General features: G+C 38.6%; 1 protein-coding gene across 1 annotated transcript; it reads left to right on the forward strand.

Annotated features, from left to right (window-relative positions):
• The first annotated feature begins 936 nt into the window (after positions 1-936).
• On the forward strand, positions 937-2,897 carry LOC122189358 (probable G-protein coupled receptor 141). Its single transcript, XM_042888501.1, has 2 exons — positions 937-973; positions 1,911-2,897. The coding sequence occupies exons 1-2, from the start codon at positions 937-939 to the stop codon at positions 2,786-2,788; spliced, it is 915 nt and encodes a 304-aa protein (XP_042744435.1). The 3' UTR covers positions 2,789-2,897.
• The last annotated feature ends 21,688 nt before the right edge of the window (positions 2,898-24,585 follow it).

The raw sequence follows: 24,585 nt of genomic DNA on the forward strand, positions 1-24,585 counted from the left end.
CTATCTCTGCAAATAAAAATATGACTTCTTCCTTCCTGTATGTGGGCTGAGAAAACCTTCAGCTGCTCTTGGGTGAACAGCAAAGACCAAAGCTTTTTTTCACACTGATTATATGTGCTGTATGCTACGGGTGCATGAAATGGCAGTAAAGGGAGGAGGAATCACCAAACTAAGACATTACAAGGTAAAAATTAATAATTTTACTTCTATAAATAGAGTCAAAAAGCTGATCTACTTCTGAGTAATATAAACTGTTGGTATCTGGGCTATACCATTTATTATCATTTAAAAAATGATTGTTCCTACTTAAAGCCAGTTTGAAATATTAAAAACATATAGTGGAACGTTCTTTTATGCCAAGAGTGGAAAGTCGTCTTCATAAGCCTTGCAAAACTTCTTACAGCAAAGTCGATAGTGAAACAGATTTCTCAAGCCTGTCTCAAAAATATTAGTGAGCATGGGAAATAGTGGGCATGAGAAATTCTGAACTCTTTAGAATTCTTCTTAGAACATGCATTTTAAAAGAATGGGTTTAGATCAGGTTTGGACACAGTATTCCAATGGTCTTCTAAAGATACTTCGACTGGTGCTTAAAAAATCAGAATTTTCTCTGAAAATGTTCTTAAGTTACAGTCAATTACTGGGAAAAACATGACCCTAATAATGGAGATGTGCTTTATAATCATTTCACAGATGAGTGCAACAGAATTAAGAATTGCAGATTAAAGCCACATTACTGCTTCCAAACAAGAGAGTAATCAGAGAGTGAGCACATTACCTCTCTGAGACACCATATCTCAGCCATTACTACATTCTTTGGATACTCTTTATAAGGTGAGATCTCATTAGCAAAATGTTCATGTACCCTGCGTGCTACATCTGTATACTTTTGTGCAAACAGAGAACTCTGTCCAAGTGTTACATCTAAATATGAGCATGGATGTATCTGGCTACGTTCAGCAAGTGCCAATAGGTTTTCCTCCTTGAAAAAAAAAATAAATAAAATCCTTAATTATTTTTAGTTTCTCTTTACTTTGTATAATAGAGCAGTGCAAGAGAAATTCTGTAGCAAAAAATTTTGGAAATGAAGCAAGAAGAAATTGACTTCTAATCTGCAGATCCTTATTTCCAGTGCGCTCTACAAATCTAGAAACCACTGCTGCCTTACGGGTGCCCTGCAGTCATCCAGCAAAATGCTAAAAATATGGCCACGGTGTCTTCATAAATTATGCATAAATTGTACGTGCAGCCTCTTTACATTTCATTATTTTCCCTTTCTTCAATCTTAGATGCAAATTAAACTTGTAGAATTTTCAAACAGTCAGTGTCTTAATTATTTTGGAAGGCTGATAGAGGCAAATAATTGAAAAAATATCCTGTCATGCAGTTTACTGAATTGAAAACACTTTCATTATTGTAAACAATATGTTTTAACACTAAGAGATGCAGCTTATTGCTGCCATATGCACCATGAGAACTGTTTCAAGGTTATGTATATGTAAGATAATGTCAAACACAGTTCACTTACATATTACTTCATGAATCTGTAACATTCTGTAGTTAACAATAAAGAAAGGGAAACAATTTTAAGTTGAGGGAGGGAAGATTTAGGTTGGATGTCAGGGGGAAGTTCTTCACATAGAGAGAGGTGAGGTGCTAAAACAGGCTTCCAATAGAAGCTGTGGATGTCCCATCCCTGGAGGTGTTCAAGGCCAGGTTGGATGGGGCCCTGGGCAGCCTGGGCTGGTATTAAATGGGGAGGTTGGTGGCCCTGCATGTGGCAGGAGGTTGGAGATTCATGATCCTTGAGGTCCCTTCCAACCCTGGCCATTCTGTGATTCTGTGAAGGAATGAAAAATACATATCTATTTTACTAATTCCCATTTTTCTTTTACAGTAACCTTCAAAAGAGGTGCTTAGCAGGATGTCCAACAGCAGCTTAACCCAGCAGAATCAGTCTATGATGAGGACAGTGCCGGACACCTCAGACAGGCTTCGCTCTATTCTCATAACCCTGTACAGCATTGACCTAGCTGGGGGTACACTTGGTGTCCTTGTGATGGCTCACCAGTTGATTCAAAGGAAATCCCAATCTGTGATGATTATTATCATAATCAACCTCCTGGTGCTTCACACCCTTCTGTTACTCAGCATCCCCTTCCGCCTCAGCTATTACATTTCACAGGAATGGAAATTTGGGACATTCACTTGCAAGCTAGTAAGTGCCATCATCTACCTCCATATGTACACCACCTTCACCTTTTATGTTGCTATCATCGTAATACGTCTCTTTCAACTTGAGTTCAACAAGTGCTACACTACAATTTGGGTGACAACTGTCTGGATGCTAGGCACTCTGGTGATTGCTCCTGTTTTTCTCTCTTACTATGGCACCTCTAGAACATACCCTTCCTCTCAATGCTTTCAGTTCCAGCAGGAGATGGAAGAGATGCCCATGGTGGTACTAAACTACTGCTTGATCGGAGTTCTGCTGGCAGTTTGTGTTTTGCTCACTATAATCCAGTTATACGTGATGTGCAGACTGACTGTGAAATACTGGCTTGACATCAACTCCCATGTGGAATTCAGGGCTCAGGCAAAGAGTTTCTTCTTCACCTTGGTAACAATAGTGTGTTTTACGCCTCATCATGTATTCAGAGTATACTATATTCAGAATTTCCACCTGGATAAAGACCATAAACTTCTCCCATATGATGAAATTTTTTTAGCTTTAACAACAATGTCCTGCTTGGATATGTTGTGTTTCATAGCAGGCATAGCCCACTGAACTAAGAGCTATCAGGAAATCCAACTAACAGTGTGCCAGTACTGGCTCTTGGCAGAAAAAAACTGCGTCAGGACTTTACTGAGCCAGGGAGACTGCTGAGTTTTAAGATGCTATATAGGATTGTGGTAGTTTCCAGCTTTTACAGGCTAGAAGGATACACCTTTCAGAAGCTACTGTTTTTCAGCTTCTTCCTTGAAGGCAGATAGATGAACCTTACTTTGGACTTTGACCTAAATGTCATGCTGTGAATCTTCATTAAGATTTTCCTCAGCTGTCTCTCTCTAACCACTGCAGTACACCTATCCATCCTTCGTCTTTTTTTCTTCAGAGCATCTCAGTAACACGACATTGTGCCTGATAGATTGTCCACTGTGAAAATCTAACAATGTCTTTTGACAGCTGTGATGCCAAAGGAAAGAGGAAAGACATTTCTTTGCAGTATTTTTCCACAAGGAAACAAGGACGCAAACTGTACTAAAAACCGTATTTGAGGCATGAAACAGGGCATGAATTAAAAGTTCTAGTGGAGTATTTTAGAAGAAGCTTCTTTTCTTCACCTCTATGAAGTGTATATTAAACCATATGAAAGCATTTAAGATTCTAACAACTTCATCTTTACTTGCTTCATTTAAAAAATACAAGCAGCCCCCTGAATTGCAGTACTTACACCTCTAGAATTAGCAAGAGCTGAACAGGTTGCAGGTTTCAAAAAAAAAACAACCCACTGTTCAATGTTAATCTCCCACCAGGACTGAATTGGTGGAGGTTATTCCCTAAGTCTATCACAGCTACTACAGTTCCCTGCCCATAACTGGAGCTAGAATTCAAGATCGGGGGCTTCAGTACTCCGCTGAAGGATCAGCTGCTCTCTGACATGGGGAAATATTCCATCAGACTTCAAAAAATTTTTGATCAGAAGAAGTCTTTCATGTCTGGTCACTTTCATTTGCATGCTATTTATTATCAGATGCCATATTTTTCCATTTATAGATGTAACAAAGCAAAACCAGAATAAACTAACTGAACTGTGTTTAATCGGTTCAACATATGTTCCTGCATGTGTATATAAACTTTCCATGGAGTGTATATTTTTCCCATTAGATGGATTATATTCTTTGTGACTTTGAAAAGTGGAATTAAACACTTGAGTCTTGCTCTTTCAGGAACTGCATCCATCATGGAAATGTATGTTTCTCCTCATTATGTATAAGTTATTTCCATGCATGCTTGTTCTGCTCAATGTAGAAGGTCTCTACCCCTTTTGTGTAAGGCCCCATTGTCATTTGCTCTATCACAACCTGAGGCCAGATGTCATCCATCCCAGATACCCCAGACTCACCCAAGAAAATGTTTCCTTCTTCACTGCACCATGAGATGTCAGAATTCATACACTAGCTATCTTTCCTACAGAACTGTTATGGTGCCAGGATTCAAACATGCCCATAGTCGATTTGAGACGGTTCAAGAGCTACACCTATCAAGTACTGCCAGTGATGTCGCTGGCATTTTTATTTTTAACTTTTAACAAAAAGAGCATGCACTGACTTTGCCAATGCCTAAGAGATATTTTTACTTTTAATCATTGCTATTAACTTTCATTTGAAATTCCCAATGGTTCAAGGATCTTTTCCACCTCTTTATGAAGGGGGAGTCCATGGTACTATTAGCAAGTCCCAAAGCCTTCTGAAAAATCCCATACTTCCCTTAGTGATACTAGGTCCACTCCCATTCTCACAGCACAGTCTTCACAGTCCATGATTCTCGAAGAGAGCAGTTAGAGCTGCAATACAGCAGAGTAAGACAGAGATACAATGCAAAAGGACAGATTCTAAAAAGGATTCCCAAAATAGCAGTTTCTGAACTCTTTCTCTAAGCAGGATGCTCCTTATGTACCAGGGACTCTCAAGGTGAAAAAGCTTAAACAAAGCTTTGGTACTTTAGAACAATTTTGATGAAAACTAGGCAAGAGACAGGGCCTGCAGACAAGTTGTTCGTATATCTGTTACTTTAAGCTGGATCTGCCAAAGTCTTTAAGAAAACTGACAAAGCCCTGGATGGGACAGCAAGCACCTTGTTGAAGGTATGAGAACATCAGGAGTGTTCCATGCTCCATGTATTGGTATAATGTCGATCACACTATGCATTTCATATCTATCTGTATCTGAGGAGTTAGATTGCTAACACATCTTTTGTACAGTGTCTGTATTCAACCTGGTTGATTCTGAAGCTGTGTTGTCACTTTGTGTTTGACTGGCAATAGCCGGCCATCACCAGACCTGCTCTTCTTGCCTTGCTTAGGAGCTATGGGACTGCATGCTGCACTGGCCCTAGCTGGGACAGTGTTTCTAGCAGTGTGCTTGATGCTGATTTCTAGATTTGTGGGTAACATAGTGCTATTAGAACACCATTGTTTTGGCTTCTACTGTACAGTGCTTGCAGAGCATCAAGACTTTCAGTTTTTGTCACTTTGCACCCCAGTGAGTAGGCTAGGGCTGAGCAAAGTATTGGGAGAGGACAGTGATGGGATAGCTCTCCCAAATTTGTCAAAGGTATATTCCATACCATATAACATCATACCCTGACCACAAATAACGCTCCTCTCCATCTCTTGATCTTCTCCACTGATCTATCTGGGCTTAGATTTCAACCTAAGCCACTTTTTAATACTTGACCACTTTCTCTGTCTCTCTCACTGACTAGAGCTCAGCCATGTAATGTCAGACCACTCACTGATCGCAATATGGTTCCCTTAATTCAGGGAATAATGGTTTGAGCATCGATACCAGTGTTATTAGCTTTGAGACTCAGTGTTATATAGGCCGTAACCAAAACCCAGTCACCCACTGAAATCTATAAGCATTCTGAATACTGGTTAAAATAAAAGTCATCGTTCTCTAAGAGGATAATCCGAGAAGTAAATTCTGATAGGGCAATAAAGCTGAGCTCAGACTGTAAGAGATAATTCTTACTATGTATTATGCATATGTATTATGAAACGACACATTCCCTGGAAAACAGTTAAAATTGTCGGTTTGAATGCTGCTCATACAATCTAAGTAATTCTGGAGATAATTATACACACTTGTAATTGCTTTCATGTTAACCGAGTATATAAAATCATAAACCATTTAGTCATCCCATTCATTTTTAATGCTTTCATATGAACATTGGGAAAATCCCCAGACTTTCTAGAGGAAAGAATATGAAACTACTAAATGCATCTTCTGATGTTGCTGTTTGCATGAAATTGTGCTTAAGAACAGGTAAGCAAAAGAAAAAGCCTATCTGTATACCTTGACTTCCTAAATTGGGTTGGTAATAGAAATCTGTAGGCAGAGCAAGAGAATTCTTACAATCAAGAGGTAATTTGTCAACAGGACAAATGTTATATATTTTATTCTCCCAGAGGTTGCACTCTCTCTGATAAAATGTGCTTGAAGAATACATACACAGTAGATTACTTTCTCTGCTGTAGCAGAGAAGAATTGATAGACCACAGCCCAGGCACTTTTGAAAAACAGGAAGTTTGATCAGTTTACATTCACATCACCTTTGGTTCCTCTGAACACTTAGAGCATAAATGTTACAGAATCACAGAATCACAGAATCGTAGGGGTTGGAAAGGGACCTCCAGAGATCATCGAGTTCAACCCCCCTGCCAAAGCAGGTTCCCTACACCATGTGGACAACAAATGTTGTCTTCTGTAGTAAAGTTACTCTGGACATCTCAATGGAAATGTAAAAAACACAAAAAATTCATTTCCTACACATGCCCAAAAGTTTGTGAGCATTTCTGGAACTGCCTCCTGTCACAGTGCTATAATGGCTGGCCTCTTGTACCTGCCTCTTGTACTCAGACATCTCCTTTTTAAAAGAGCTGAGGGTGATGTGAACCCACAGGCAAACTGCACTAAAGACATATTTTTGTGATTCATATCTGCTAGTATTCAGAATGACAATATTAAATGAAAAAAACTCTCCATTACCTTTGTGTGCATCTATTCCTTCTGCTTGCTTATACAGTAAGGTCATATTGATGGTGCTGTCAGATGAGAATGGCCCTCACTGTAAACAAGCTGAAGGAACAGATTCATTAGGAGGAAACACAGCCCTCTTCCTTTATTTTTCTTCTCCACACGAGCATTAGTATTTGGAGTGCTAACAGATTTTGGTGGAGAAAAACAACACAGCCAGGTAATGCTATTTGCCTCAGCTCAGCTGCCAAGTTCATTCACAGCAGGATGCTCGTTACTATTTACATTGCCCATTCTGCTGTCTGCAATAGATGAAGATCATTTCCTTTGGAATTTCACAAGTAAGAACTAAAGCAGGTGTCTTGAATTTTTGTTATTTGAGTCTGAATCCCTTTTCCTGGCTATCCTGACACACCATATTTCAGTGTGACTCTCATATGAGGGAGTTGGTCTCCAAACTAAGGATTCACTTACAGCAGGGTGTTCTTGTTCAGAACAGCAGGTTTCACAACCATGTATTTTCCCTTGCAACACACATAAAGACCCACTACAGTCCCTGCCTTTTATTATATATAATCCATCTTGGGGTCTCGGTGCCATGGCATTTTATAAAGCATAAGCCAGGGAGCAGTGATGTGGGACACGGAGTATAACCATACATGAATAAACTTGTGAAAGGGGTTTTGTGTTAAAAACTACTTGTATCCATAAATGAAAGCTTTGTGTTTTTCGAGTGACTTTGTACAAATCTGTGAGGTTTGCATTCATAGCAATGATTGTTACATGAAGAATAGATATCAGATGAAAACAAACGCAAATATGAAAAATGAATTCACTAAATATGTAAATAAAGCAATAAAGTGCCCCCAATCCAAGCTACAAATGGCCATCAGAAAACAACATTTCTTAATGTCTTTTTTACTACATCATTTTCTGCTATTGGTTAAGGGCTGTAATGAATACATAGTAAGGCATAAACTTCTGTTATCATGCACAGAGTATTTGTTCATCAACTAGAACCAGACAGACAAAGAAAGGGCAGGAGTCATAGCTAAGAAGGAAGAAGGTGTTGTACCAGATGAAAGATCTGCATGGTAGAAGTCGTATAATGTAATGGCAAGAGTTAAACAGCAGAAATGCTGTATCTAAACTCTGCTACTGATGACTGTAATTGCTCATGGTGATCTACGCTGGTGTTATCTGGACAGAACAAGAGGCAAGGCCTCTGCCAGCAAATTGCTTTACCTATTCCTTAGCAGTAAAAGCATTCCTTATGTTGAACAGATAGGCAACAAAAAACTCATGAGAGTTCTGAGAAGGAAAATGTCTGACAGCAAAAAATCAAGTGCCTTGAGTGGCTCTATTTCTGATTCATTAGATTCCACGCTTTCTACGCAACCTCTTGCAAGGATTCACATTCTGATTCATCTTATATTCTGACAACCAGTCCCAGGATATTCTCTCCAAAAGGATGTGAAGTCCTAAGCAAATACAGTCATTGCTCCATGAACTCAGCTCCTTGGCATATTTGTTTTTGTACCTTCTATTTCTTGGCTGTCTCTTACCCCTTTAGATATACTAGCACGCCCCTCACCTCCTAGCTTCTGAACCATTTGGGACTGAGATTGTATCCCAACCTTCAGAGTCTCTCCTGCTTTAAGAGTATGTATATGATTCTATATGATCAATTATGATAAAACATGTAGAATCATCAAGGTGCACACAGCATACAAGCCAGGTAACACAGATTGTGAAGAACTAGACTTAGAAATAGCAGGAGCTATTAGCTGAAGCTGAACTTCAGCTGAAGTAATTTTCTCTCATGTGAAGAAAGATGGTAGCATCACCGTGTGATGGCAGCATCACCGCTCTCAATCTCCCTAAAGGAAGGTCTAGTTGGGCATCACATGATATGTGGTTCCTCACCTCCTTGTCTTTTTTTCCTTTTATCTGTATAGCCAAATTCTGTTTGCTGATGTATAAGAAAGCTAACTCAGCACCGGAATGTTCAGTGTAATTTGTTCAGGCTTCTAGATTTATATTAACAATTCTAACATCATTTATTTGATTTGTTGCCAATTTAGTTCTGGCATGAAGACGATAGAAAATAGAAGGTTTGAAAACTTAAACCAAAATTATGTTACGATTACAATTACTTTTCAGAAACTTTGAGCAGTGTTAAAGCTTATTAATTTAATAAAAATCTTGAAGGCTGGTATCTGCTGGCATGCAGAGACTTTTGCCATTTAAGAGGTTTCCCACCATGCAAATGCCTCACCTATATAACTTTGTTCTAAGAACTGTATCGTACATGCAAAGGACATGATTCATGAGACAATCTTTGTGCAAAAGCATGGGCTTTTTATCAAAATCTCTGGACAATGTTGATGGGTGCTTCCTCTGATAATACAGGCTCTATAAACGTAAGAATCACTGAATCATTTACAAAATAATCTCACATACTAGTATCTGCATGATAAGCGTTGGAGCAAGATTAAAGTGACTTAGAGGAAATGAATGAATTCTGAGAAGCCTGAAAGAATGAGACAAAAACAGAAGAAAACTTACCTCTTATGTTTTATAAAAGAGAAACGGCTCAATTACAAAACTCAGATCATTATAAGCCAAAACAAAACATAGCAAGGGAAAGTGGAAGGAGAAGGAACATGTAAATCAGAATGATTTATTTGTTATTTAAAATGATGAAGTTTATAGAAGTTTAAGAGAGAAATAGATATAGTAAGAGGAAAAAAAAAGAAGAAAAAGAAATAACACCAAAAATATTTTTGAAGCAAGCTAGCAAAATCTAATGGTTCAAAATAAAAGACCATGGCTGACTGATAAGCAGAGGCAACTGAAATAAGCAGGAAGTAAGTAGTAATAAGCAGTAGTGTTGACTGTTAAGAAAAAAGTCAAAGCATTTTCAGGAGAATGTAACTAGACCAAAGCCATAGATTACACCTGCAGAACTTGAATTGCTCCCTGAAGTCACCCCAAATCAGAATAATATCTCTATTATTAAATATAGCATACCCAATTCCATCAGCTTTCTTCTATAATTATTCTTTTATTACTGCTCACAGATCTTGAAAAGGAATTCAGTGAGAAAGGAAAGCTCTTCTGTCATTATCAAATGGAATAAAATCTGTTTAATTAGATCCCATATTCTAATAAGAAAGCAACTCATTTTCAGATATTTCTTCAGTAGCTAGCTTCTGACAAAATAGCTCTGGGGAGAAAGCTCTCAGTTCACCTTCTGTTCCTACACACACTGGTGGCATAAGCCAGTGGGAGTCTGATCAAAGCATCCTGCCTTGTCTGCCAACAGGTAATAGGCTCTCAGCTGCTGTACTGTCTCCTCATGCTGAGGTTTCCCTGTGCTGCTGTCATCAGAGAGCACTACCACTGAAATATTACGGAGATACTTCCATTCCAGTGGTGTCCCTTTGTAGTACAACCACACAGTGCAGCAATATGCCTGCAATACCTCTGCCTGGGAGATCACGGCACAGGAGCAAAGCGAGGAGCCAGAGAGGGGTAAGGACCTTAGATGTCATCCAATTAAATCGGAATTTATCTAATATTTGCTGGTTCTGTCAGTTGTGAGATGGGAAAGCCAGAAACCATAAAGTTTAGAAAAGTTTAGAAAAGTTACTCAAGATGTATACGAAACTGCAAAGGAGTCGCAACAGTGGATACAGTACTTGAAGGATATTGCCTGCTCTGGGAATCTGGCTCATGCCTGAGACTGTGCTTTGTAAGTGACTGATTGCAGCCTCAATATCTGCAAAACCTCTTGAGGCCATGGGAAAAGAGCATGCAGGCAGGTAAGTACAGATTGGATCTTTTTGATGAGTTTGAGAGTTAGAAAAGAGTCTAAAGGGCTTTATCCAGCAATTTTGGATCACCAAGACGTCTTCCTCCATCAAAACCAGAGAAGAATATCCATCATTCCTTTCTGCTAAGGGTAACCCCAACCTTTGTCTTCTGGTGAATAACTATCCTTGCAGTAAGAGCGTTTTATGAGGTGCTGCCCACGGAATACAGCTGAGTATTTGCTCCTGAGAAGAAGGACAGTGGGAGTATCAGTTTTTTAAGCAGCCAAGGGAATCAACAAAATGCACTTTCTGAGAGTTAAATGAGATGGATGCTAGCCAGAAAATAGTAAGTGTCAGAAAAATAATTATGTGAATACATGAAAATACAATTGTAAGACTTCAAGCAGTCAAAATAAGCCATTAATCTATCTTGTAACCTGAGAAACGTTTATGTAGACTTAGAAGAACCACTGATAAAACATTCCAAATAGACTCAATAATGACCAAAAGATCAGTTTTTTGATCATTAAACAACTGTGCTTGCTGCTCAGTAACACACATCTTGGAACACGCATTACACTTAAGAAGAAAGAAATACTTAACCACTGAGCTGAGGAAAAATTATGCCACATCACAATACCATGTCAATATCCTGTCACTCTGTGACTCACTGCACTTAAACGTGGTCCTGTTACAGTGCTGCATGCCCTCAGATAAAACAGTGGGCAGCACGGAAATGCACATAAAATCAATCTTCAAGACACTCAGAGGAGTTAAAGGTTAAGACTTCTTTACAGGATTAATATATCTTGTTTCCATCCATCACAGCTGTAGAGAACTTCCCTCTTCCTTTCTTGCCAAATCTCCCGCGTCATGTATTAGCATTATAGTAGTAGTTTGATCCTAAATGATATTGAGGAAGACTGTTGTTAGGCATGGATATTACTGCAATATGTACAGCACTGCTATCACACCATTCAGCTTTGCATATCTCAGCACTGTCTCAGCGTACACCAAAGCCTGAGCAGTTCTAGATGAATGATACAGATGAATACTTTTGCAGCAGTGGGAAAAACGGCCCTATTTCAATTCCTCTTTAATTTTTCCTCTTTAATGCTTAGAGCTCCTCTCCCCACTTGTTGAGGGAAGATAGATGTTTTGCAGCTGTTTCTTTACATGTCTCAGACATAGATGCAAACTGGTCGGAGTAGATTTCATATCCCTGCAGCAGCTATGTTAGGAAGGAAGAGACTGGTGGGAGATCTGCCTGGTAATTTTGCTGATGATATCAGCAATAAGTGGCACGAAGGATTAACAGAACTTATTCCACTCTAAAGTTCAGTAATTGGTGCATTGCTGAACAGCAAAGAAGGAACAGAAATTGTGCTTTTAGTTTGCAGCTGGAATTAGGGAACCAAAAGTGCTTGCCAAAGAGGGTGGAGAATTCATTGGAGGATGGATATCCCTACTTCCTTCCCCTCCCCAAGTGCAAATTTCCCAGTTGCAAGAGATACCTACACGATCTATGTGACAAGGAACACGGTCTCCATGACTCTCAACTCAGTTAGAGGAAAGAATCATTGTAATCCTTCCCTGCTCCCCCCTCTGTTTTTATTTTTCTCTAGTCAAGTTATATTTGAAGTAATACAATCATAGCATTTTGTCAGTAAGATACAGATTTGTAAATATCTATACACTCAGCATCTTGTGCTAAATATCTTAGTGGGAAATAAATAAGCATTTGACTAGTTGTTTGCTGTTGTTTCACCTTACTTTAACCTGAGAGAATTTCAAAACCTCCTCAACACTGTTATGATGGGGTCATGACACCCGCTGACTCCCAATACACTTCTAACGAGTTTATTGGCAAGAAAAAAATCACAGTATCAAAGAAGGACTGAGGCTGGAAGGGACTTGTGGAGATCATCTGGTCTAAGCCACCTACTCAAGTAATGCCACCTAGAACAGATTGCTGGGATTTTCATATGAAAAAAAGATTTCAGAACTTTCTGAAAGTTACAGAGATATAAAGCACCAACCAAAAAATTCTCACAGGGAATTGAGACTCCAGTTTCAAACCCTACCACCCTCTGGCTTTAGCCTCCTTAAATGCCTTCACATACAGTAACCAGCAGGCTATCAGCATATTTGTGGCAGTGGTTGTTGATTACCTACTTGTTACAGAGAAAGAAGTGCTGCAGTTCAGGGTGTGTGGAAGCACCATTCAACCCAGGCAGCATTCCTGGACATCCAAGAGCAGATCACATCAACAAACACCTCAAAAAGCACATACAAATTTATTTATTTTTTTAGATGAGATTTGGGGCCATCTGGAGGTGAGCCTTACGTTGGAGGTAAAAATAATTGCTAACAGATGAAACTGTAGTTTAGATTTGTAGACCTAAAAACTCTCTTGACTATCCCCAGAACCTGAAAAATAAAGTGAGACTTGCAGAAGAAACACATGGGTTGATAGCACTTTATGTGGTAATTTCCTTCATGTGCCAATCCAAATAGGACTTATATCAGCACCAGGTGTCTGTGTATTGGAAGAAAAGGCAGTTGGGAGCACAAGACATGTTGAGTCTACTGAGACTGTTGGTTAATACTGAGCAAAACAGCATATCAGAAAAAGAAAGATCCTCACGTTACTGGTTACGCAAGCAGAGAGAAGAAAATGATGAGGTTATCTGTGTAGCAGGGTCTGTGCTGTAGAAGATACTGACTCTCCTATGAGTTCTTCAGACATGTACTCTCCTTGTACAACAAATGAAACATGCCATCAAAACTGTTAAACTCCATCAGAATCAGAAGGCTACATTTGCACTCTAACAGAACTGTGGCTTGTCTCCAGCTATAAAACTGCCAAAGCCATGATGGTGCATCAGAATGTAACTTTGCGTCTTCTCTGAAGCATGTTTGGACAACTAAAAAAAAACAACAACCAACCACCTGTTTCTGAAGATTGAGTAAAGGTGAAATGTACCAAGTCTAAGGAAGAAAAAAGGCAGTTCAGTTATACTGCTGGAAATTAAAATTTCAACGTGTATTATAAACCACTTTATTTCTGCCAATACAAACAAGAAAGGCAGCAGTGCCAACACTGTTTGATTTACTGACAGAGAAGAAAGGTAGCAGCAAACTCCCCCCCACCACAATAATTTCAGTGCCAAAGAAGTGTCTGTTGCCCTGTGTCAAATCTCCAGAAGGTAACATGTGATATTTCTGGTTTTATCTGCTGTCTAGCATGTAGCCTACTGTCTTTTAGGCACCTGATCACACTTGTTCTTTGATTTAAAAAGTAGTTAGACCACTGTAACAACTGGAAATTGAGTCACATAACTGCTTTTTCTCTTTTGACTTGAGTCCTGCTTGATCAAGTCGTTTTTCCTGTAATGTCACATCAAAAAAACTCCTCAGCTTTGACACGATAAGAGATGTGCTCATTTCTTTGTGCAGAACGTTGTATGTGCATAGGCAATAGCTGTGACAGCAGGAAGAGTGCCACATTATGAAGCTTTCATAACAACGCAATTATTAAGTCAAGTCATTCAGACATATTTTCCAATAACCGCTTTGAATGCTTGATACCATAATCAGTTGTGTTAGATGACTCAAAATGTGCCACCATTAGAAGCTTTCTGGCATATTTCTTCTCTACATCTCTAGCAGAGTCATGATATTTGATGGTATCATGACATTTTTTTGTTGGTGTCAGTGCCATGCAAGACTCAAGTGGGATCCAAGTGGGATTACTCATCAGCGCTGTCTTCTCATCCTTCTTCAGTGTTTTCAGATGTATCTGACCACTTATCAGACTCTTGGAAAGCCTCTTACACGCTTCCAGCTGTGTTTCTTCCCCAGCACAATCCTGGGCAGCATATGACATTATTTAACTTGTGTGGACAGTTTCTGTGCTTCCCACATTTTAGTTCCTCTTGAATGTCTAGGTCTCTCTGGTTCCTCATCAATGATCCAAGATGGCCTTTGAGCTGGCTGCCCGTTTGCTACCCCTCCGCATACTTAGATAAGAAAACCACTAAAAAACATTTGAATTTACAGTGCTGTTCATAGCATGTAACAATTACGTCAGGTTATCTTCTGTTTGAAAAGCACACACTGAAAAAGCATGCTAGTGCATAACATTTAACAGAGTGTTTTGAGAAAGATTAGAAAAGCTTACAAAATCTTTTTCTTTTTGGTGGTAATGAACCACACTGTGGTTGGTGTTATCTCTCCTTGTCTTTCCAGTGTTTAAACTTCCCATTCGTCACAAAATCACTCACTATAGCTAACTGTGGCCACCCAAAAGTTAGCTGTATAATTTTAGCCAGCCTTGAAGAGATAGGCAGTGCCAGCAGGCAATCTAACCCTATCTAAAATAGGTGCTTAAGATAAATAGGAAAATTGAAATTTGAAGGCACCATTCTATCCTGATATACTGAAAGATTCCAGATATCTGCTTCATTCTTTCTAACGTCTGGAAACCAGCTGAGGAAAATATACATACTGCTGACAATATAAGGGAAATCAGCTTCTGCCCAACCGATCTCTGTCCAGACTTGACTCTAACAACCAAGCTGATAGGCCTTAAAAATTGTAGTCTTTTTGTATAATATCATATAATAAAATAATAAAATTGTATAATGTCTTGGAATACTCGCAGTAAGCAAGCTATATTGCCTACTACAGAATCACAGAATCACAGTGTTTGGAAGATGGAGACAATCTAGTCCAACCCTGCTGCTAAAGCCGATTCCCTAGAGTGTGTTACACGGGAATGTGTCCAAGAGGTTCTGAATATCTCCAGAGAAGGATCCTCCACAACCTCCCTGGGCAGCCTGTTCCAGTGCTCTGCCACCCTCACAGTAAAGAAGTTCTTCCTCTTATTTTTATGGAGCTTCCTATGGAAATCCCTATGATCCCATTTCTGCCCATTGCCCCTTGTTCTGTCACTGGGCACTGCTGTAAAGATCCCGTTCCCATCCGCTTGACTTCCAATCATTAGGTCTTTATGTATGTTGCTCTGAAAGTAATGCCTCCTCTATATTTCCATGGAAACAGCAACAGATATAAAGAGTACAACAACACTATTTTGTAGAGAAAATTCTCACCTACAAAACATTTTATTTCAATATAGTAATCACCCTTATTTTCACCAGCGATGAGTGAGGCCTGCATGTCATGTTTATAAAAAATTTTATGGCTGTCTAGAGTATGGCTTGTATTTCATGCTGTTGTCACAGCTGCTGAAATGTACCACTCACAACCTCACTGTGCTCACATCCATTGTTTGGTCTCCATAAATATACAGCAAGCATCACTGAATGTTCATGGGTGCAATTATTTCTGCATGGAGGAATAAAAATGACTCACCTTTGCTTCATAGTCACTTACATGTCAGACACCATGTCGTCAAACTGCTCTTCTGCTGCCATCTGTTGCACAATAACAAAATGTTACAGAATATTGGCAGGAAGGTTCAACCTCTTCAGCCATACCACCAAGATCTGCCTCTCATATTGTGGTCTGACATAAAGTACAAAGCATTGGTTTTGGAGTTGCCTTCATATAAACATTAGTAAGATCTCCTCTTGAACTTCTTCTCTTGATCCTCTTGATCTCCTCTAGGCAGCGCAGTCCCAGGTCTCTCAGCCTTTCCTCCTAAGAAAGATGCTCCAGGCCCCATCTTTGTGGCCCTCTGCTGGACTCTCTCTAGAAGTTCCCTGTCTTTCTTGAACTGGGAAGCCCAGAACTGAACATAGTGCTCCAGATAATGTCCTCACCAGGACAGAGTAGAGTGGGAGGATCACCTCCCTCAACCTACTGCACACACTCTTTTGAATGCACCTCAGGCTACCACTGGCCTTCTTGGTCACAAGGGCACACTGCTGCCCACCAGAAATCCTAGGTCCTTCTCTGTAGAACTTCTTCCCAGCAGATCAGCCCCTAACCTGTAGTGATGCATGCCATGCTGGTGAATTTGTCAATAATTTTCTGATTAATCAGAGCTCATTTAAAGGAACTACACAGAATCTGTAAGCAATATTAATTACATAGTGTTGAAGCTGATAGTGAGGTGCAATCTAGTTATGTATTCTCCAACATTAATTACTAACCACAATATATCACAAGAGGCACAGTATACTTGAAACCAGTGTAATATGAACATCATTACATATAAAAACAAAAACAAACATCAAATCCAGTATCAGAGGTGAGATGTAAGTAATTGAGCTGCTTCATGCATTATCTTCACTTCAAGAATTTATTCCTTCCCTGCCCCATCTTCTGCCCAGATGATCATCAACGAGGAAACAGCAATTTCTCATGTCCACATTAGTCTTTCTGCCCTTCCTCAAAAGAAAAAAAAGGTAATCTTCCCTTAATAATTTTCAGTAAGTGATATTTTCAGAGTCCTGACTTCACTTTACATAGTCTTCTGCTTTATCCACTTTTGCTTTCACTTGAGAGCAAATACTAAGCAGATTGTACAAAGATATGTAAGTGTCAACTAACTTGGCTGTCTTCTTCCTTCACTTTTCAGGTTTGCTGCAGTAGTTCATGTTTAAATGCATCTGTACTGACACTTATTCTGTTAAATCCACATCAGTGCTACTGCAATACTATCATTCTTTACATTTTTCCCTGCTGGCTGAACAGACAATGTGACTGATGACAGAAAGTTTGATTATGCTGAAAGTAGCTACTAGTAAAAGACACATTTCAGTGAGTCATGAATAAAGAATTAAATGAAAAACAGAACTTGTAATTGGAAACTGGCTGTAAATCAATTTTCTTTAAGAAGCAAACCCCTCTTTTCAGCTGTGACTTATTCTTCCACTTGAAACAAAAGTTCAAGACAAGAAGTAGACTTGCATGAACTGCAACTACCAAGACCGAAATCAAGTGCAGCAGCATGATTTCCAGTGCCTGGAAGGTATTAAAGGATCATACAATCCAAACTCAGAACAGAGTGGTAATCAAGATGAGAGTAAAACATAACATACAAACTGGGGGAAAAAAAAGACAGAAATGGAGAAGAAACATTTCCCCACTAAATAAATTATGCACACAGTGGCAACTTTATGAGAGCTTGAAATATATTGTAAAATATAAATATATTTCAATGGGTTCATGATTGGACAGTTTGAGTGCATAGCAAAAGTCTGTAATTATTTCAATTTTGAAACAAGAGAAGCTTTTTTATGTATTGGTTTATGTTTTTGGTTCTGTGACAAAATAAAGGAATATGATAAGAATGTGGATTTGCGCAGTAGCTACATCTCTTTTTTAAATATTATTTGTATAGTTTATTTAAAAATTACTGTGCTTATATCTAAAAGAAAAAATAGATAGGCTCCCCTTGTAGATAGAAAAAGATGGTGATTTTTTATCAAATCTGACTGTTAAAAGAGATTATGCGTACAAGAAAGAACATTTGACCTCTGATGGCTTTGACTGAAAAGATGATTTTAATTGTGCCAGAGAAGGGAGTGACTTCCACAAAAGTATGTATCAAAGCACTGTAATATCATCGTGCACAACCTGTCTGCTTATGAAAAATGTCCATTGCAAGTTCCTACAACTTCTGCCTGTAAGGAAACAGTCTCTGATCCTTTCGTCCAATGCAGTTAATGCCACCTTCTGGTTTACAGCTTCCACTACAGATTTCAGCTCTGAGCTCTGGGCAACAAGCTCGTCAAATCCTACTCACTTCAATAAATTCTAAAGTAGGTGTTGAGATAAAATTGGAGCTCCAAAGAAATACTTAACATTTACAGATTGCCCCAATAAACAGCCTGGTGGTAGAAATCAATACCACCATGCAAACTGGCTAGTTTTACATTAAACCATCCCAAACAGTTGTAAGTGCTGTGTTAGATGTGCCTGGACAAAACGTCTACAGTTGTAGGAAAAGACCAGTGGGAGAGAGAAAGTGTGACAGAACATGCAAGTCCAAAGGAAGTCTCACTGAAGAAGTTATTCTAAAGTCTATGTCAACTATACATGGTGTAAATAAGGGTTTTTAACAATAGGTAGTAACAAGGCACATCTGAAGAGTCTGCTTAGATGGTGAAAACTAACAGAAAAAAAAAAACCAACAATCACTTTTTCCTTTCTTTTCCCAGTTGGCTCTCTTTTTTAAGGACAAAACAACTCTAAAGAAAGAGTCTGTGTGACTGGGGAAAGAAGTGCTGATAATCACACTGCCACTCAGCTGTTTGTATGGCACCACTGAACTGTATGAGAAAGTGTGAAGTTTTAGTACAAACTCATTACTGATCTGTCAGCTGTCACCATTTCCTCACTGCACTCCTCTGCCATTCACATTTCCCTTCAGGATCTGATCCTGCTGGGCCACTGACATGTTGTATGTATGAGTTGCTCAGGATAGAGAATATCCACTTCAAAAAAAGCTGCTGAAATGATTCATATCCACAAGGCTTTGATATTAACAGCATCATGAAACTTCCTGATCTTTCCTATTTTTGAAATAACAGCAAAAACCAAGTGTGCAAACACCAGGCAGGACCAACTGGGGCAAATAGGCAATAGACAAAATATTTCATTTTATGCTATGGCACTTTTCAGTATATTTTTCATGAAATAGCAGCAGAAACTTAATAGAGGACTTGTTGTTTCAGTCAGGGAATTGTGTTGAGATGTGAGTCCTTCAGGGACACAATGGCAGACATGAAATTGCTATGACTCTGTCCCATGGAAAGAAGTGTTCGCCTGTACTCACAAGTGACCATAGAACTTAATAGAGAGCTTTGGTTGAAAAGAAGAAATACTGTTCCAGAGCAGAAAAGGTTAACATCACTCCTTGCAGACTGACTGTCCTAACACCACATAATGAATGCATACATTCATTAGGTCCTGCAAAGTGAAGAAACACGAGATTTGGTGCTGTTCCCTAGGGTACCACATCCGTGAGCACAGAATTGGAGGCAGCGCTTTTCTGCATGTGTAGAAAAAACAAAACAACAACAACAAAAAAACAACCAATACAAACAAGGCCTCCTCCCCACCCCCCATCAAGAAAACAGCAACACAACACTGAGAGTGAAAAATTTCCAAAGTGTGAAAGGAAATAATCTTTAAAAACTTAATGTAAATTAGTTTTGAACAGCAGGGAGAGAGGCAGAAAAGAGAGACTGGTTTCTTTCTTCTTTCCAGATCCAGGCTTGTATCTTTGCTATCATGTAATTTTGAAGTGCATCATCCATGAATGAGGAAGTGTACCAAGACAATTCTGTGTGCAGAATGGGTTCATGATTGGACAGTTTGAATGCATAGCAAAAGTCTGAAATTATTTCAATTTTGAAACAAGAGAAGCTTTTTTATGTATAAGGGCTGCTCAAATAACAATACATTATCTAATTTATTATATTGGCCCACAGTACCAGAGGTGGATGTTGGTGGCATGGCAGTAGAGTTTCAGCCTTCTCATCAGTATTCCATTACATTTTGTTGCTGTGTGACAGATGGCAGCAGAGGGGCAGTCTGACCAAGAGCTTTCTGACATGGAAGTGGGTATGAAACAAAGGTGCGGAATCAAGTTCCTCCATGCAGAAAAGAATGACACCCAGTGCCATTCATCAACACTTGGTGAACATTTATGGAGACCAAACAGTGGATATGAGCGCAGTGGAGCACTGGGCAGTGCATTTCAGCAGTGGTGACAGTGACAGTGTGTCACCTTCACTAGTGCAGATTTTTCCAAGCATGGCATACAGGCTTTTGTTCATCACTGGTTGCAAATGCATGACTAACTGTGGTGACTATGCTCAAAAAAAAAAGTTTTCTGTAGGTGTCAATTTTCTCTATCAAATAGTGTTATTGTGCTCTTTGTATCTGTTGTAGTTTCCGTGGAAATAGGAGGTGTTAATTTTGGTGTGACGTACGTAATCTAGTACTTAGTAACTCAACATATTGTACTGAACATCAGGTACACCTTCCTGCTGGTACAGCAGCAACCTTTGAGTGCACAGCTTATTGCTAAAGCTAAGAGTTTAATGCAAGAACACGGATAGAGTATGAATATAAACATGAAGCCTCACAGGATGATATAAAGACGAACACGTGGACTGAGGATAAGCAATCAGTAGATGAAAACATAAAGATACTGAAATATCTGCTATCAGTCAAATGTTAGCTAATGCACAACATACCTGATAAAGCATTTTGATTCTCACTTTACAGCAAGTAAAGGCATTGTAACTGAAGAATATATTTATTAAACCGATAATGCAACTAGAAGTAAACTTGTCTTTCTGCCTTTCAATATTTTTTTGCTTTATTTTCTTACTGAGAATATATTCTTGTCTTCTCACATGGTTCTTCATGGTAGAAAACTCTTACCTCCCATGCTAATGTCACAGAGAGGTCAACAGTGTTCACATTCAAAGAGTATGGAAGATGATTACCTTTGGCAGAATCTTCAAGAGATCCCTTACCCAAGGGGAATTATTATCTCTCTCCAGATTCTAGATGACAAATCAATCTTGCCACTCTTTAATAGATTTCTTCATAAATCCATGGTGAGAAATAGGGTATGGCACGGTAACATAATCTGGTTCAGTGCTGTACTGTCCATGAGGGCTGAGAATGAATTGCCAAAGTCGTGAGGGCACCTTGAAAGATTGTTAAAGTAGTGAGCAAAATCTCAGAGTAGCTTCCAACTCTTTTAAGAGGTCAGAAAGGTCTGAATATATAATAGAGACAGAAAAATACTATTTAAAGAACAAAAATATCCTGCAAGAATATCGGACATCTAATCTGAAGGCACAAAGACTTTAATGCTGTGGTTGACACAACTTTTTCATTTGTCTATTGACTGCTTAATCAATCTGATGGTTTTGAAACACTTTTTTGGGGATTTCTAGGCGATGTTTTTGCACCAAGAAGAAGAAATATTCGAAGTATGCCTTCATAGCTTTTAATGGTGGTACAGCTGAACTTTGTGGCAAACCTGCAGTAATAATAAGCACCATCCCCATAAAACTGCTCTTGAAAGACACTTTACACATTTTCAGTGGACCCATGGTTCATACACTGTGCAGCTGAATTGCTGCAGATTCCTCCAGTCATCTCCAGCCTTTCTGTGGGAGCGGGCAATCGAAACATATCTACCTTCATTCTAGGACAGAAGAGGCTCTTTTAATTGGGTTAGTTACTTTGTAAGTAGAAAATGTTATTGATAAAAATCTCAATTATTCAAAAATCATTGATGGATACTGTACAGAGGAAGCTTGCAAGTGGTGCAACACAATCTGAACACAATCTAATAGATAGGAAAAGAAATTTGATTTATTTATAAGGGTATCCAAGACGATTACTTTTGATCCCTGGTATGAGAAAAGTTTGAAATGTTTTCCAGGATGTTTTTTTCTTAAAAGTTTATGTGTATTTACCTCAAGTTAATGACATTGTAAACAATTCCTTTTCAAGATTTGCTGGCATATCTTGGAAAGTTTATACATTTGGTTTTCAAAAGGCAACATTTTAACATCTATTTGAAAGTGTGTACATCCAATTTTCCTAAGCACTTCAAAAAGCACATTTGGGAAACAAGCAGGATAAACGATTTCACTAGAGCAATAATTTTTATTTCAGCTCCAGCAAGAGTCAAGGCAGGGGGAATGAAAGCCAGCAGTCAGCAAAAGAAAAGAAGTTCAGGAATGTGACATAACTGAAAAATTTGCACAGTTCAAGGCTGGTTCTCTGAATTAATTTTGAGTGCTGAAAAATCATGTCTTCCTTCTTGTAGATTTACATTCTGATTTTGTACACACAAATAGATGTTTCATATACAAGCTTCTTTGGCACTGCTATTGTGAATACTACATTTATATTATGTTAGAGCTTTCACAATGTGTCTTAGCTTCAACTACAGATATTCTGCTAGTCAATGAAAAAAAAAACAATCTGCCTTTTTAAACAAGCAGTAAAAGGTTAATGTCATCACAGCACTATGAGTATTCAGTCGGGTGTTTCTAGGTTCCGCTGTCATAAGCTATAGTAGTACCTTGTGGCAAAAGTAATCAAAAGCAGAACAAAAATACTGAGGATATAGCTGCCCATGCAAAAAAATTATTCACCACATATGCAAATTAAGGGTAAAAAAAAAATAGACACAAAAATATGGTGAATAATCGTTCTGATACAACATCTGAGTCTCATAAATGCGCAACATTCCATTACAAGAAAAATGGGGTTTTTTTCTTCTCTTGATATGAAATCAAAGTTCCCAGCATTCACTGGGCACTAAGAAGCATTTATATACCTTTCTGAATGTCCTTAACTGCACTTGACTTTCACTTCTGGAGATTCGTGGATTTGTCTAACCTTCAACACAAATGCTCCAGGTGCACACAGGAAGCACCAGTTCTGTGAGCAGCCCCAGCCATGAGCACTATTCATATTTAAAAGGGCAACGTGCGTTTTTTGTTTCTGCAAGAAGTGAGATATAAGCTGGGAAGCACCTCAGATTGCCATGAATTTGGATTGTAGTTAAATTGGCCTTCTTCTTTTGCACTGAGAACTTTATTTCAAATAAGGCAATGTGTACTACACAAAATCTTATTTGAGATTTATTCCTTTCCCCAGCAGCTATGTATGGATTTAATACATATACTGTTATATATTGATATATTCATTTATTTAGTAACTTTAGAATTAGAAACAGTTGATCAAGAAGAAAGCATAGAACAAGGGGTTGCCACAGATTCTTGTTTCCAAAATAGAACCAGGGCAGCATTCTCAATTTTTACCAAGCTGGGAATTTCAGCGTCTGCAATATTCAGTTCTGTATATTTTTAGAGGAGAACAAATTATCCACAGGAAACTTATAAAAACAAAAGCACAAGGCAAGTTTACCTTCAGAGTGTCTCAAAAGAGCATTTAGCAATTGCAGGAACTGACTATGCATCAAGTTTTCCACAGCTTGCTGCCCAAAGTATCAGTTTTTACACCAATTTCTGAATTTACTAAATAAAGAAAAATGTCTCCTCCCTCTAATGTCTCCTCTTCTTCTCTAAAGAAAAAAAGAACAACAACAAACTCAACGGAGGCATTTTTTAAAAAGGAAGAAAATTCATGAAACACTTCTATGTGATTTTGAAAAACAAACGTCTCAGCCAAAATATGAAGTAAATTGCAAACTAAAAATATAATTCAACCTTGAGTTACTTCAGTTTATAAACCATCAAAACAAAAAACTCAGTTAAAAACTCATCAAAACAAACAGGCAAGCCGTTTGTTACAACTTGTTCTAATCAGTCTAGGATGAGGGAAAGCAGACCTCAAGAGAAGAAATGAGTACTTCACTTGTAATCTGTCCTCTGTCCATTTATTCTTCTCTGGTTCAGAGGTACAAATGACATCCTTTGGGCCTTTTTATAAAGCCAGATGAATCGTCAGATTCTTCTTCCAGACATTTAGTTGTTGCACTAAGAAAGTTTCCACTAGACATCAAGAAAATTATTGCCTAAAGTAAAGAGGAACCCAACAGTGAATTCTACAGACGGTGCACACTAACCGTGACTGTCAGATCTTCACACAGTGCTGCAAATAAACTGCCTGAAGCCCATATTTCTTGCATAAAAGATTAGAAAATTACCACACAGTAGTTAATACCAATCACAAAATCAATCAACAGTGGGTTAGAAATAATTTGAATTTTCATGTTACACGGAGGAAGTTGTATTTCCCAGATGCAGATTCAAATTTATACAGAAATGGTGTTTGCTTTTGTGGCTGGTGATTATATAAGCTGCTCTGCTGCAGCTGTTAATGTCTACGTTGAACGACAGCACTGCTAAGTTTCTTACATACCGGTGGATCAGATGACTGACTGATTTGGTTTCTGATCACAGATAGAAGTGAAAAACTGACACTACCCCAAGCTCTACATTTCCTTTGTACATTCTATCTTATCTTTCATAAGCCAAGCTTTCTATTTTTTTTTCCTGAAAGGGATTCAAGGAATACGTCAAGG

The sequence above is a fragment of the Lagopus leucura genome, unplaced genomic scaffold, assembly GCF_019238085.1.
Source record: "Lagopus leucura isolate 7727_CA_CO unplaced genomic scaffold, USGS_WTPT01 Super-Scaffold_100157, whole genome shotgun sequence".
In the NCBI taxonomy this organism is placed as follows: domain Eukaryota; kingdom Metazoa; phylum Chordata; class Aves; order Galliformes; family Phasianidae; genus Lagopus; species Lagopus leucura.